Source organism: Labeo rohita, chromosome 14, assembly GCF_022985175.1.
Source record: "Labeo rohita strain BAU-BD-2019 chromosome 14, IGBB_LRoh.1.0, whole genome shotgun sequence".
NCBI lineage: Eukaryota > Metazoa > Chordata > Actinopteri > Cypriniformes > Cyprinidae > Labeo > Labeo rohita.
In genome coordinates this window covers 24058242-24072016 of record NC_066882.1, presented here as the reverse complement: position 1 = coordinate 24072016, position 13775 = coordinate 24058242, and the positions used below count along the sequence as shown (strand labels likewise).

The 13775-nt window shown below is 34.8% G+C and overlaps 1 protein-coding gene across 2 annotated transcripts in view; it reads left to right on the top strand.

Annotated features, from left to right (window-relative positions):
• The first annotated feature begins 1123 nt into the window (after positions 1-1123).
• trpc3 (transient receptor potential cation channel, subfamily C, member 3) overlaps positions 1124-13775 on the top strand; it is a 45284-nt gene continuing 32632 nt past the window's right edge. Inside the window, exons 1-3 of one of the 2 annotated variants that reach the window (XM_051127042.1) lie at positions 1124-1405; positions 6815-7580; positions 9788-9838. In XM_051127042.1, coding sequence (XP_050982999.1) covers positions 1245-1405; positions 6815-7580; positions 9788-9838 — 978 coding nt within the window. In that variant the 5' untranslated portion in view covers positions 1124-1244. The remainder of the gene's footprint in view (positions 1406-6814; positions 7581-9787; positions 9839-13775) is intronic. The other variant, XM_051127043.1, reaches the window with a different exon arrangement.

Below are 13775 nucleotides of genomic sequence, written 5' to 3'. Positions count from 1 at the left end.
AACATCCCATGTTTTAGTCGAGGCAACAAATTTTCGGTAGTGACAGTAATGTTTTGGTAGCGACCACATCATAATATAGAATTTTAACTCACATACTAAAACGTTACTAAACATCCTAAATAAAAAATTAGTAAAAAATCAGTAAAAAGTTTTGGTAGTGACAATTTTAGAAGCTTTTGAACCTAGCTCAAAGATTAAAATCAGCACATGGTTAGCTAGCACAGTTTTGAACAGTGGTATAAATATAAAAACTAAACGTTATGGAATAACTCCCAAAAAAGTGTGCTTAATTGCAGAAAAAAGATGTTCGGTAGTGATGTTCCTTACACACAGTTACACACAGATTTTTCATTTACCTCAAAATGATATTTCTTTTGAAAGAATCAAAATGATTTTTGACATTGTGGGGACCGGCTTGTGGTTCCCATGGGTACAAAAGCTTATAAATCATACAGAATGAGATTTTTTGAGAGAGTAAAAATGCAGAAAGTTTTCTGTAAGGGTTAAGTTTAGGGGTAGGGTTAGGGTAAGGGGATAGAAAATACAGTGTGGACAGTATACAAACTATTGCGCCTATGGAGAGTCCCCACAAAGATAATAAACCAGACGTGTGTGTGTGTGTGTATGTATATGTATATACACACACACACACACACATATATATATATATATATATATATATATATTAAGCTTACTGATATTTCAAATATTTTTAAATGTTTTTTTTTTTTATTTTTAAATGTTTTTTTTTTTTTTTTTTTTTTTCTGTGGGACAGCAGACTGTTTGCACAGTTTGAATGGCCCATATAGTTGTATGTAAAAAATATTTTAAATCTATGCAAAATATATGTATATATAGGGCCTGCATATATTTTTTCTTAAAATAATTTAGCATTATTTTATATACAGTATAGCATTACAGATGATAACATTTAATAGTGTTTGTTTCAAAACACTTTACAATTTTGTTAGATTTTTCTAAACGCTTTAAAAAAAATCTCTAGTAGTGAACTCATTCAGAAAAAAATTAATTTAGTACACATGACTACCCTGTGACCTCGGTTTGTCTTATTAATAATGAGGGCTGCTGGATGTGGGCAGGGCTGCTGGACTCTCCTCTCAGTCTCCTGCTGTTCTCATCTCTCTCGCACACGCACACACGCCGATCCTGATGCTGGAGTCAGAGCATCACCTGCAGTGAGAAGCGCTGGAGTCCCGGAGCAGCTCTCACAGCCGCTATCTGGATGTCCATGAAAGGCAGAGGATCCAGATACCAGAAAAGAGTGTCGTTTTCTGAGGATGAAGATGAGCAGTGCTGGAAAGAGGAGAACGGCGGTGTGGACGCACATCACCTGAAATCCGTCAAGACGGTCAGAGAATCATCGGGATATTACCGGTACAACATGTGAGTGCTCATACAACTCCACAAACTCACACTAACGTCTTTGATCTCAGTGATAAAGCAGTGAAATGAAACACAACGCGTTAAAAGGCAGAATAAAACATTTTAGTGTCATGAAAAGTATAGTAAATTAGATTTATGTGTATTTGTTTGAGTAAAACATTAGCTTAAAATATCACGTTTCATAGTCATCTCTTAAACGATAAATACTCATTATTTTTTTTTTAAATTAAAATACATAAAGATGAATTTAAGTCATTGTTCCTGCTGAAACAGTTCTGTTAAACGTCACTGCAAGCGTTTTTTTTTTTTTTTAATTATTAAGTTGTAGAAATGGCAGTGAAATGTTAATCGATGTTTATTTTTAATTTCTAATATAAGCTGTGATATGAAACTTAAAGCGCCACCTAGTGGGAGGTCAATTTTCCACTTAAGATTAATTTATGTTTGGGTTTACTGTAGTGACAGATTGTCTCCACAAATTACTTAAATCTGACAAATTATTCCTTGGGGGCATTTTTAAACACAATGTGTACAAAAACGTAAAATAAACATCATCAATTTTAGTCTTCATTTGCATTTTCTTTAAAAAAGCATTCTCTACCTGAAGTGAACAAGTTGGGCTTATTTAGTTTTTTTTTTTTTTTTTTTTTTTTTTTTTTTTTTTTCAAAAGTTAATCAGAAGTGTAATGTGTGAGAAAACAAAGAAAAATCCAGGTAAATATCTCTAAAATATAGCACATGAAATGCATGCTAGCTTATACAAGGCACAAAAAGTTGGCCATTTTATTCCAAAATGTTTCAAATGTTATTTCCACCATCAGAGAAAGCTATTAAACATTATTTTATCCAATCTCTAAGATTTTGATTGGTAGCTTAAGGTCATGAAGGTATCAATAGCTGCCTCCATCAGTTTATTTGAGACTTTGTGTTTTATCGACCTTGAAAACCTGCTGCTTTGGGGTAAAAAAAAAAAAAAAACTGTATCTTGCAGGCGATGTAAGTTGCTTTTGATCAAATCAAAAGCAATTAACATGGCCTGCAAGGTACAGTATATATTTAACTAGCTCATGTTTGTAAAATGAAATGTCCACATGATATGTCCACTGTTAAAAATAAAAATAACAAAATAAATGACAAATATTTAGTAAAAAATAAATACCTCATCATAAAACTCCAAAGGAAATTGTTTTCTTGTGCAAAAGTCAGGTAATTTATATATATATATATATATATATATTCAGTTTTGGTTATTTTAGTACAAGCACAAGCTTTGTATGTAAGTTACATATACATATATTATATACATGCTTAGTTATTAAAATAATATATATATATATATATATATATATATATAGACAAAATCACAAGTCTGATCAATAAGAAAGGTACAACACATGTACCGTTCATGTAGCACAAATATTGCAGAAGCATAAGTAAAGTACATGGGTGATAAATAATATAGTAAAATCCAGGCACTAATGAATTACGATGCCTGCCAATTTACATCTTGATTTAAAACCTCAATGTTGACATTTGCTTTTCAGGATATACATGATAATTAATTCAGAGCTGGAAATGGTCTACAATACATCACTGAGTCAAAATGACCATTTGTGTGACTGATGCATCTCATTAGCGGTGGATGTGCTGTGCACATGCTGTCCAGAATCTGAAATACCCACAGATGCTTACGTTTCACAGACAGCGTGTTCTTTCTGAATAAATAGAGCTGCGGCCTGCAGAATGACAGATAGCCTTCCTTAGTCTTGATTGGAAGTGTGTGTATGAAGCATTGCCGAGCGATGATGAACGTGTACGTCACAGACACGTTTCCATATTATAAGCTTATAAGCATGTTTAAACACTCACTTTTGCACCTGATTAACAACCAGCTGCATAATTTATACCAATCGATCCATTTTTCACGATAATGGAGAAGGTGTTTTAATGAGAGGAACAGAAATAGCTTCAGCTCACATTTTCTGCTTCCTCATCCATATTTTCTCTAAATGTATTTTGACTCAACAAGGAATTTCTGATAGCTTTGGTCATTTTTTTTTGTTTGTTTTTTTTACCACGGGTGACCTTTTACACCAGCATTATCAAAAAGAATGATATTTGAACACCCAACCAACCAATTCCATAAATTCCGGGCTAACCAACTACCAAAACTATTCTGATAAGAACATGCTTTCTTGTGCAAAAGCTAAATGCATTTTATAAACCTAATGAGATTTGAGGTGAAGCTCAAGTAAATGCCAAGGTCATGAGTTTGATTCCCAGAGAATACATGACCTGGAAAATTGTTGAAATGTAAAGAAAAAGCTCAAATATAAAAGAATTTCACATTTTTGGTTACAAGATGCAGTAGGGAATTTAACCTCAGTCCAGAGCAGATTTAAGTCATGTTTGTGTTTGCTAGTTGAGGGGTTTTAGTGGAGGCCAAGCTCTCTGCGATTATTGAATTGGCATGGTAGAAGTGTCTGCATGGAGAGTTTCGAGTTGAATGCTTCCCCTCCTTTCTGGCCTCTGGTGACGTGGGCGTCTGGAGCTCCAGGGACCCGGGCTGTGTGAAATGAATTTCCCCGCTCAAGTAAATCCTGCAGTGGAGACGGGGTCCATCTCGTTTCAGACTACAAATTCACCCCTTAAATTAAACAAACTCTTTCTGTGTTAATTTACTCACACCCTGCTTTATCACCAGGTAATGCATGTAAATAAGGTTTGTGCTGAAGTCGTTTGATGTCTTGAATGAGTTGGTTTAATAAGAGTACACAAGAATGCAATTTCATTTGCCTGTGGTTATTCATTTTTGATTCTATTTTCATGTGTTTATTACATTCGCTGACACTGTGCTTTTGTTTAAGGATTATATTGTATTAAAGCAGATAAGTTTGTGGTGTAAGGTGTCAGTCAAAGAATTTTGTTTTAAATGAATACAGCATTAATATGACTCAGTAAACAGTGTTGGAGGATTTTAATACAAGTGGATTTGAAGAAGTAGTTCACCCAAAAATGAAAATTCTGTTATTAATTACTCACCCTCATGTCGTTCCAAACCTGTAAGTCCTTCGTTCATCTTCAGACACAAGTTAAGATATTTTTGATGAAATCCAAGAGCTTTCTGACCCTGCATAGACAGTTACGCAATTGACACGTTCAAGGCCCAAAAAGGTAGTAAGGACATTGTTAAAATAGTCAATGTGACATCAGTGGTTCAACTGTAATGTTACAAAGCTACAAGAATACTTTTTGTGAGCAAAGAAAACAAAAATAACTTTATTTTACAATTTCTTTTCTTTGTGTCAGTTTGCAAGGAGAGGAAGGAGTGTTTTGCCCAGCCTAACGTATTTGAACCAGCATATACTCATATAAGATGAACTAAGAGAGATATATGGCAGAATGCCAGCTCCAGCACAGCGGAGACTGACACTGAAGAGAAGAAATGATTAAATAAAGTTGTTATATATGTTTTCTTTGTGCACGAAATGTATTCTCATAGCTTCATAAAATTAAGGATGAACCATTGCCTGGGAAAACCATTGCATTACTAGATCCTTTCACAGAGCGACATTGATGAATGAACATGCCTCGTTTTAAATGACTCAAAAATAATGCTGAACATTGCTTGTTTGCTTGTTTTTATTTCTTAAAGTGAGTGTGGAACCTTGAAATGTCCTCAGAGAAGAGTTAAGACAAGAAATGGTTGAAAAAAGTTATTTTTGTTTTCTTTGCAAACAAAAAGTAGCTTCATAACATTACGGGTGAACCACTGATGTGACATGAACTATTTTAACAATGTCCTTACTGGACCTTGAATGGGGTAGTTGCGTTACTGTCTATGCAGGATTAGAAAGGTCTTGGATTTCATCAAAAATATCTTTATTTGTGTTCTGAAGATGAATGAAGGTCTTACGGGTTTGGAACGATATAAGGGAGAGTAAATAATGACAGAATTTTCTTTTTTGGGTGAACTAACCCTTTAGGACACCAGAATATGGAAAAATTAAATAGATATCTACATATGTGTGTGTGTGTGTGTGTGTGTGCATACATTATAATTTTTTAAATCATATTTTAAGGAATTTAAAAATATATATTCATGAATAACTACATATTCAAATATTTTTTTAAAAAATACACGTCTGTATTTATATAATCCTCTTTAAATTTCTTTATTTAAAAATCGATTTTTATATATATTTTTGATTGTGTTAGATAAAAATAAAAAATAAAATAAAAGTACAATTTAACTTGTAACAGAAATATTGTCTTGTATTACTTTTGTACAGTAAAATGTATGTCTTTATATATTCCTATTTCTGCCCAATTTAAATAAAACAATTAAATGATAAAAATAAATATTACTACAAGATTAACCACTTAATTGTAGAAAAAAAATACTACAATTAGTATTAAAACTTTTTATTATTATTATAAATTTTTATTCCATGTATTAATTTTAACAGTAAACCTCTGTTTGTTGGGCAAAAAAAAAAAAAAAAATAAATAAAAGGGTTTAATTTTCATTTGATTAAAAAAAAAAAGTTTAATGCAGAAGTACCGACCCAGTCTTTACAAAGTCAACATGCAAAGAAGATCAAACACCCTTAACAAAAAGGTAAAACAGTGATATAGGACGATTTTGAAGTTGAGGGAGAAAGTATGGTCTGAGTTTTTCTCTTGAGCCAGAATAGACAGAGTTCAGGAGGAGCAAGACAAGACAAGCGTTTGACAATAAAAAGTATAGAAATTGTATTATTTTTATGAAAATAACCGATCGTTTCGCCAGATAAGACCCTTCTTCCTCTTCTGGGATCATTTTGGAAGTTCAAAATCGGGGCACCATATCAGTCCATTATATGGAGAAAAATGCTTAAATGTTTTCCTCAAAAAACATGATTTCTTTACGACTGAAGAAAGAAAGACATGAACATCTTGGATGACAAGGGGGTGAGTACATTATTTGTAAATTGTTGTTCTGGAAGTGGACTTCTCCTTTAACCCCATTCACTTTCATTTACTGTTGTCACTTTATGTTCTCATTACCCCGAGTGCTCACTAAACATGAGTCAGCTTGATTTGAGCACAGACGTCACTCCAATAAGACACTCACCTGTGGTCTGATTGTGGCATCTGTTGCGTTTCATTAAAAAGCTATTAAAAACCAGAGGGGGATCTCGCCTTCAGCAGGACCGTCCGGCCTGAATCACCTTCTGCTTTCCGTCCCTGTGGGACCCCGTCCCTGTTGATAAACCACTTGTCAGCTCTCAGTGAGAAAGTCAACTTGTTGGAAATTTGTCAAAGGCGTGAGATAAAATCAAGCAGCCAAGTGCAGAGAAAGTCACTTCCACTTGGATGAGCTTGACTAATGTTCACAAGGTAAAAATACTTCTTTTTCAATTGCAGGAAATCCTCAGATACTTTCCCTCATCGCAGGATGACCCTACCGCGGGAAAAGGGCCGACGACAGGCGGTTCGCGGACCGGCGTTCATGTTCAACGCCCGTGGCAGCAGCCTCACGGCGGAGGAAGAACGCTTTTTGGACGCAGCGGAGTACGGCAACATTCCGGTAGTCCGGAAGATGCTGGAAGAATCACCCACGCTCAACGTGAACTGCGTCGACTACATGGGACAGAATGGGCTACAGTTGGCCGTCGGCAACGAACACCTGGAGGTCACTGAGCTGCTCCTGCGGCGAGACAACCTGGCCCGTGTCGGGGATGCGCTCCTGCTGGCGATTTCTAAAGGTTACGTGCGTATCGTGGAGGCCCTGCTGGGACATCCGTCCTTCGCTGGTGGCGAACGACTCACCCGCAGCCCCTGCGAGTTGCAAGACGACGACTTTTACTCATACGACGAGGACGGCACGCGGTTCTCGCCCGATATCACACCTATCATCCTGGCCGCCCACTGCCAGAAATACGAGGTCGTGCACATGCTGCTGATGAAGGGCGCCAGGATTGAGCGGCCGCACGACTACTTCTGCAAATGCGCCGACTGCACGGAGAAGCAGAGGAAAGACTCGTTCAGCCACTCGCGGTCCAGGATAAATGCGTACCGTGGACTGGCCAGTCCGGCCTATCTCTCTCTGTCCAGCGAAGACCCCGTCCTGACCGCACTGGAGCTGAGCAATGAGCTTGCCAAACTCGCCAACATTGAAAAAGAGTTTAAGGTAGGATGGGCTCTACTGTGGAACTAGATTAACATGCTTTTGTTTTTGCTTTAATAACATGGCTTTTTATTTGTTTTTAATGTTTTCATTTAATTTGCAAAATAGTTTTTTTATTTGCCGCGTACACACTGCAATGTTTTGGGACCAACCGCTATGAAAGAGCGAATTTCCTAAATTATTATACTGCAAATTGTAATTATACATGTGCGAACTGTGTTATCTGATTCATGAACAAATTAATCGAATGAGTTGGTTTTGATGAATCAGTTAAAAATTCAAAATGATCTTAAACTCACTTGTGGACGATGGCGTTTTAGTGCCACATTAAAAAATTAAAACGGTTAAGAGATTAAAGTTTTAATATTTTGAGAATACAGTCGAAATTACAAGAATAAAGTTGAAATACTATGAGAATAAAGTCTAAATATTTAGAGAATAAAGCCAAAATTACTAGATTAAGGTGGAAGTATTACGAGAATGAAGTCGAAATATTTCGAGAATAAAAACGAAATTATGAGAATAGAGTCAAAATATTTTGAGACTAAAATCAAAATATTTCAAGAATATATATAAGTCGAATTGTTTTGAGAATATAGTCAAAATTATGATAATTAATTCATAGCAATTACAAGATTAAAGTATTATAATATTTTGAGAGTATATTCTAGCCTAAAAGTACCAAATGCACAAAGCTTATTGCTATTGGGGGGTTGGCGCACTACAAATAACAATGCAATCAAAGACATGAAATATTATTTTCAAGCATACTGTCCCCACGAGTATGACACATGGTATGATTTCTGCTAATAATCCCAAATATATTTGTTGTATTAAAAATGGTTAAATAAGAGAGCTTCGGAGCCCCCCAAAGGAAAGTCACAAAGGGTGTGTGAGCTGATGTTAAAAAAGTTGTTCCTGTTCAGTCTGTTAATAAATATCATATTCTTGATATTAAGTCTCTAAAATCGACTCTTCCTCATCCCAGTAAGATGATGCAGCCGTTCAGGCGCAACAATATTCAAATAAATGTCGGTGGCCTGGCAACTTCTCCCGGTGCTCTCAATCCAGGTCATTTGTATGCGCAATATAGGCTATACTCTCAAAATATTATACTTTCATTTATATGATTTAAATTCTCAAAATATTTCAACTTTAGTGTCAGAACATTTTAACTTTGACTATTCTCGTAATTTCAACTTTATTCTCAAAATATTTCGACTTTTTCTCGTAATTTCGACTTTATTTTCAAAATATTTAGACCTTTCCTTACGACTTTATTCTTGTAATATTCTTGTTAAAAATGTGGCACTAAGGAGTCACTTCTGATTCACACTTCATTCAACAATGTTAAATACAGTCAAGAAAAAAAACTGAGTGCATAGAAATGTAGTTTTGTTATTTAAAGTGACACAGCAACAAACACAGCTGTGTTATCTGATTCATGAACAAATGACTCTTATGAGTTGGTTCTGATGAATCAGTCAAAAAGATTTAAAAAAATGATCTTTAACTCTAGACTGTAATTGTAACAAGTTTGCACCATATGTTTTTACTTTAAACACTTTATTTAAATGTGTTTGTGAATGTTTTGGTTCTACACCAGACTTATTTTTCCTTAAACATTTTGCATAATGGTTTTAATTGGCCATGTACACACTGCAAAGTTTTGGGAGTCACATCCACTTTTAAATATAAGAGCGAATTAATCATAATTATTGCACTGCATATAAAAATAATACTGAAGTCACTCCTGATTCACACTGCTGTATATAAATATTTTGTGTCATTTAACATTTTATCAGGCTGCATTAGTTAATCACATCTTAATTGTGTCACAGCATGAACCATGATGTCTCATTCATGAACAAATGACTCCAATAAGTTGGTTTTGATGAATCAGTTAAAAATATTCATGAAATGATAGTGAAAATGTTTGTGATTTGAATCAGATTTAATACGTGAATCATTCTGTTACTGAAAACTGTTACTGATATCACATTTGAATGAACCTGCAGTGTGAACGCGGCCAGTTGCAAGCTGCATTTTATTATATGTCAAACTTTAAATTTCCTTCTCCATTCCAGACTCTCACAGAATCAGAGTTCATCTTATGTTTGCATCACTTATCTTAACATTTATCTCCATTTTAACAACATTTTTAACTTGTGTTGCGTGTGTGTGTTTGTGTGTGCTGCCGCCGTCGACAGGATAAAAAGAACCGTAATAAAGAGACATCGCAGCAAAATGGCTTCTTTCTGGTAAATATATTTGACTACATAATTTTCACTAACTCAGACTAACAGTAACTAATTGTCATGCTTGCTGATTCAGCTCTTATGTTAAGGCTGGCCTGTCTGCTTGTCTGTCTGGACAATCGAATCGCTGAATCGCTATCAGTTCTTGCAGCAGTGAGACATGTTCAGTATAGTGCAGAGCCAGAGATTCACTTCAGATAAACTGAGATCTCTCTTCAGCTCTGCATTAGTACAAGAGCTTTTATTTCAGAATGAATCTATTGTTGTATTTTATTAAGCTGCAGAACTCATGTATTCAAAGTTCACTGATGCACAAAGAACCATAAGATAATGATGCATAAATGTGTGAATCTCACAAAAACTGTCTAGGAGAGGTCATATTTCAAACGAAATGAAAAACAATATATTATGCATAAAGAAAACTAAGATTTTTCTTAGAACCATAAAATAGACCTCATTTCTGTTATGCAAATCTCTTGTTGTAAAGTTAAAGAAAAATGTATTTATATGTCATGTTATCTGGTATCTGTAATTGTATTTAAATCAACATAAAGGTGGTATAACTATTTTTTTTCCTATTGATTTTGGAGAGAAATGGAAGTCTCGATTTGCTGCAGTATAAAAATAATGCAAAATTGCAAAATTGCAAAAAAAAAAAAAAAGTTAATGGTCCTAAAATTAAACGCCATTTTCTTTATGAAAAATTTCATACATTTTATGTAATTATATATTTAATCATAGTATTTTAAATGTAATATTTTATATTCTTACCTTTTGATTTTTGATTTTGGAGTGAAATATGACCTTGACATGTTTCTGAGAGATGCATCTAAATATTACTTTAGTTCTTGGTGTTTACTTTTATGTTTTGTCTTATCGAGCAAATAAATGTCGCATTGTCACACGCGACTATTGTACACCCATCATACGTGTGATGATAGATGACATCTGGTGTCTGATTCTCATGTAACATATGGTCAGTAATATTGTTTTTCTTATGCTGAACAGTGGTTTTGTTGTCATCCTGGTGGTGTGAGAAGGTATAATATTCTCCCACAGAGAACAATAAAGCACACAGCATGTAATGTTTTAAACAGAACCTCAGCAGCAGTGCGTGCTGGGAGATCACACTGATATGACGTCTACCTGATGTCTATCAGGTGAACCCTGCGGAGGACTGCACGCTGTTTGATTATGCTTATTCAGTACTGTCAATAATGTTTTTAAATGAAGCAAATAACCATTCGGCATCATGAGTTGAGTGCATCTGAGGTTAACAAGTATTGAATTATCCTCATGGTAAAAGATTTATGGTGCTACAGTTTAATAATTCAGCCATGAAGAAGTTAGGATGATTCACATAAACAACCCAACTCTCATGAAACAGCTAGTCATGTCAAGTGAATCAATAACCAGGATCTTCTTCTAGAGTTGCACTTTGTTGCTATGGGAAATAGTTACGTGTTAAGACTCCATCACTTCTTTGTTTTTCATTTTTCATTTGTGAAAACTGTTGGCATGCTGTTCTTGAAACATTTTACCCAAATGAGCTTTGGGTGTTTAATATCTTTTCAAATTCTCTTCAAAGCTGCATTAAAGTCAACATGAAATTACATTCACAACCTATTTGACCTAACACTGGTTATTTAAAGACAAAAATACAGGCTGGGACTTCAAAAATTGATCTGTGTACTGAAAATTGGTTGTTGCATGTCAGACTATCAAGGTTTCCATCCAAAATTGTGAATTGTGTGCAAAATTGGAATATCGCATAAAACCATTTTCCTCCACCGAGTCAAAGAGACCAAATTTGTCACTCCCGATAAACTGGCACTAAATATCACTAAGGAAAGTGGGAGAATATGTATTATATAATAAATACTTGCACCTCAGAGAGAGCAGACAAAACACAATAAATGCGGTCAGTGCTTTCGGAGGCGGATGCCTGCTGTTTGGGAACGCAGTCATGTAAGACAGTTCTGGGAGGCAATTATATAGAAATACTTTAACAACAGACTTTGCTCGGGAATTTAAGACATACATAACAACATTTCAGATGCTGTGCAATGAGCAATGTTAGGTTATCCCGTCCCATAGCGCAAAGTCACATGATTTTTTTGGTGCGCGTGGAAGAATTTATTCGGAAAATGCATTTTCTTCTCCCATTAGTCAAAAACCACCTCAAGTGAGATTTGGTTTCCATCACTTGTTTCTAATGCAAAACTTCAGAATGCACATATAAACAGGGTGATGGAAACATAGCTAGAGTTTCCCCTCTCTAAACCCTGATGGTGACCATGTTTTTTAATGATTTTTAGCTAAAAACTAAATTATTTTTGAAATTTGACATTTCCATCACTTGTTTCTGATAAAATACTTCAAAATGTGCATAAAAACAGGGTGACTGAAACATAGCTGGAGTTCTTGAAACCCTGACGGTGACGGTGATGATTTTTAATGATTTTTAGCTAAAAAGGAAACTAATTTCTGAATTATGTAATTCATTAGATTTTTTTTGAAAGGTTCTTTGTTTTTCTGTGAAATAATATGCACCAGTTTGTTATTTACATTACACCCAGTGTTATGGAAGTAAATAGGTTGAATTTTGATTTCATGTTGGCTTACCATTTTCCGTTGTTTTATGGTGTGATGCATTTTATGTTTATATGAACTTTTTCTGTTCAAAAGAGTTTTCTAACAACATAAAATATTTACAGTGGACCCAAAATTATTTGGACACCTAAGAAACACATGAAAATGTCTAAAATCATTAGATATATGGATGTTACAAGCAAAGATTTAACAAAAAAAAAGATTATTTTTTAATCTTTAAAGAAATAGTTCACCCAAAAATGAAAATTTGTTGAAAAATATACTCTCAGGTCAACGAATATGGGAATAAGTTTGTTTCTTTATCAAAGAAATTTAGCATTAAAGGAGAAATCCACTTCCAAAATTGACAGATAATGTACTCATCCCCTTGTCATCCAAGATGTTCATGTCTTTTTTTTCTTCAGCTGTAAAGAAATTATGTTTTTTGAGTTAAACATTTCTGGATTTTCTCCATATAATGGACTGATATGGTGCCCCGATTTTGAACTTCCAAAATGCAGTTTAAATGCGGCTTCAAACGATCCCAAATGCAGTTGTAAACGATCCCAGCCTTGGAAGAAGGGTCTTATCTAACGAAACGATTGGTTACTTTCATTAAAAAATACAATTTAAATACTTTTTAATCTCAAATGCTCATCTTGTCTTGCTCTCCCTGAACTCTGTGTATTCTGACTCAAGACAGTTTGGGTATGTCGAAAAACTCCAATCTTATTTTCTCCCTCAACTCCAAAAATCATTTCAAAATCATCCTACATCACTGCAGAAGTACCGACCCAATCTTTGCAAAGTGAACATGCAAAGAAGAGCAAACACCCTCAACAAAAAATGTAAAACAGAACAAAAACAGTCCAGGCAGAGTAAGACATGACGAGCGCTTGACATTAAAAAATATATAAATTGTATTATGTTTATAAAATTAACCGATCGTTTTGCTAGATAAGACGCTTCTTCCTCAGCTGGGATCGTTTACAACTGCATTTGGGATCGTTTGAAGATGCATTTAAACTGCATTTTGGAAGTTCAAACTCGGGGCACCATATCAGTCCATTACATGGAGAAAAATTATATGAAATGTTTTCCTCAAAAAACATAATTTCTTTACAGCTGAAGAAAGAAAGACATGAACATCTTGGATGACAAGGGGTGAGTACATTCTCTGTCAGTTATTGTTGTGGAAGTGGACTTCTCCTTTAAGTAATTTTCTCACCAGTGGTTCTGTAGTGAATGGGTGCCGTCAGAATGAGAGTCCAAACAGCTGATAAAAAGGTCACAATAATCCACAAATAATCCACACTACTCCAGTCCATCAATTAATGTCTTGTGAATC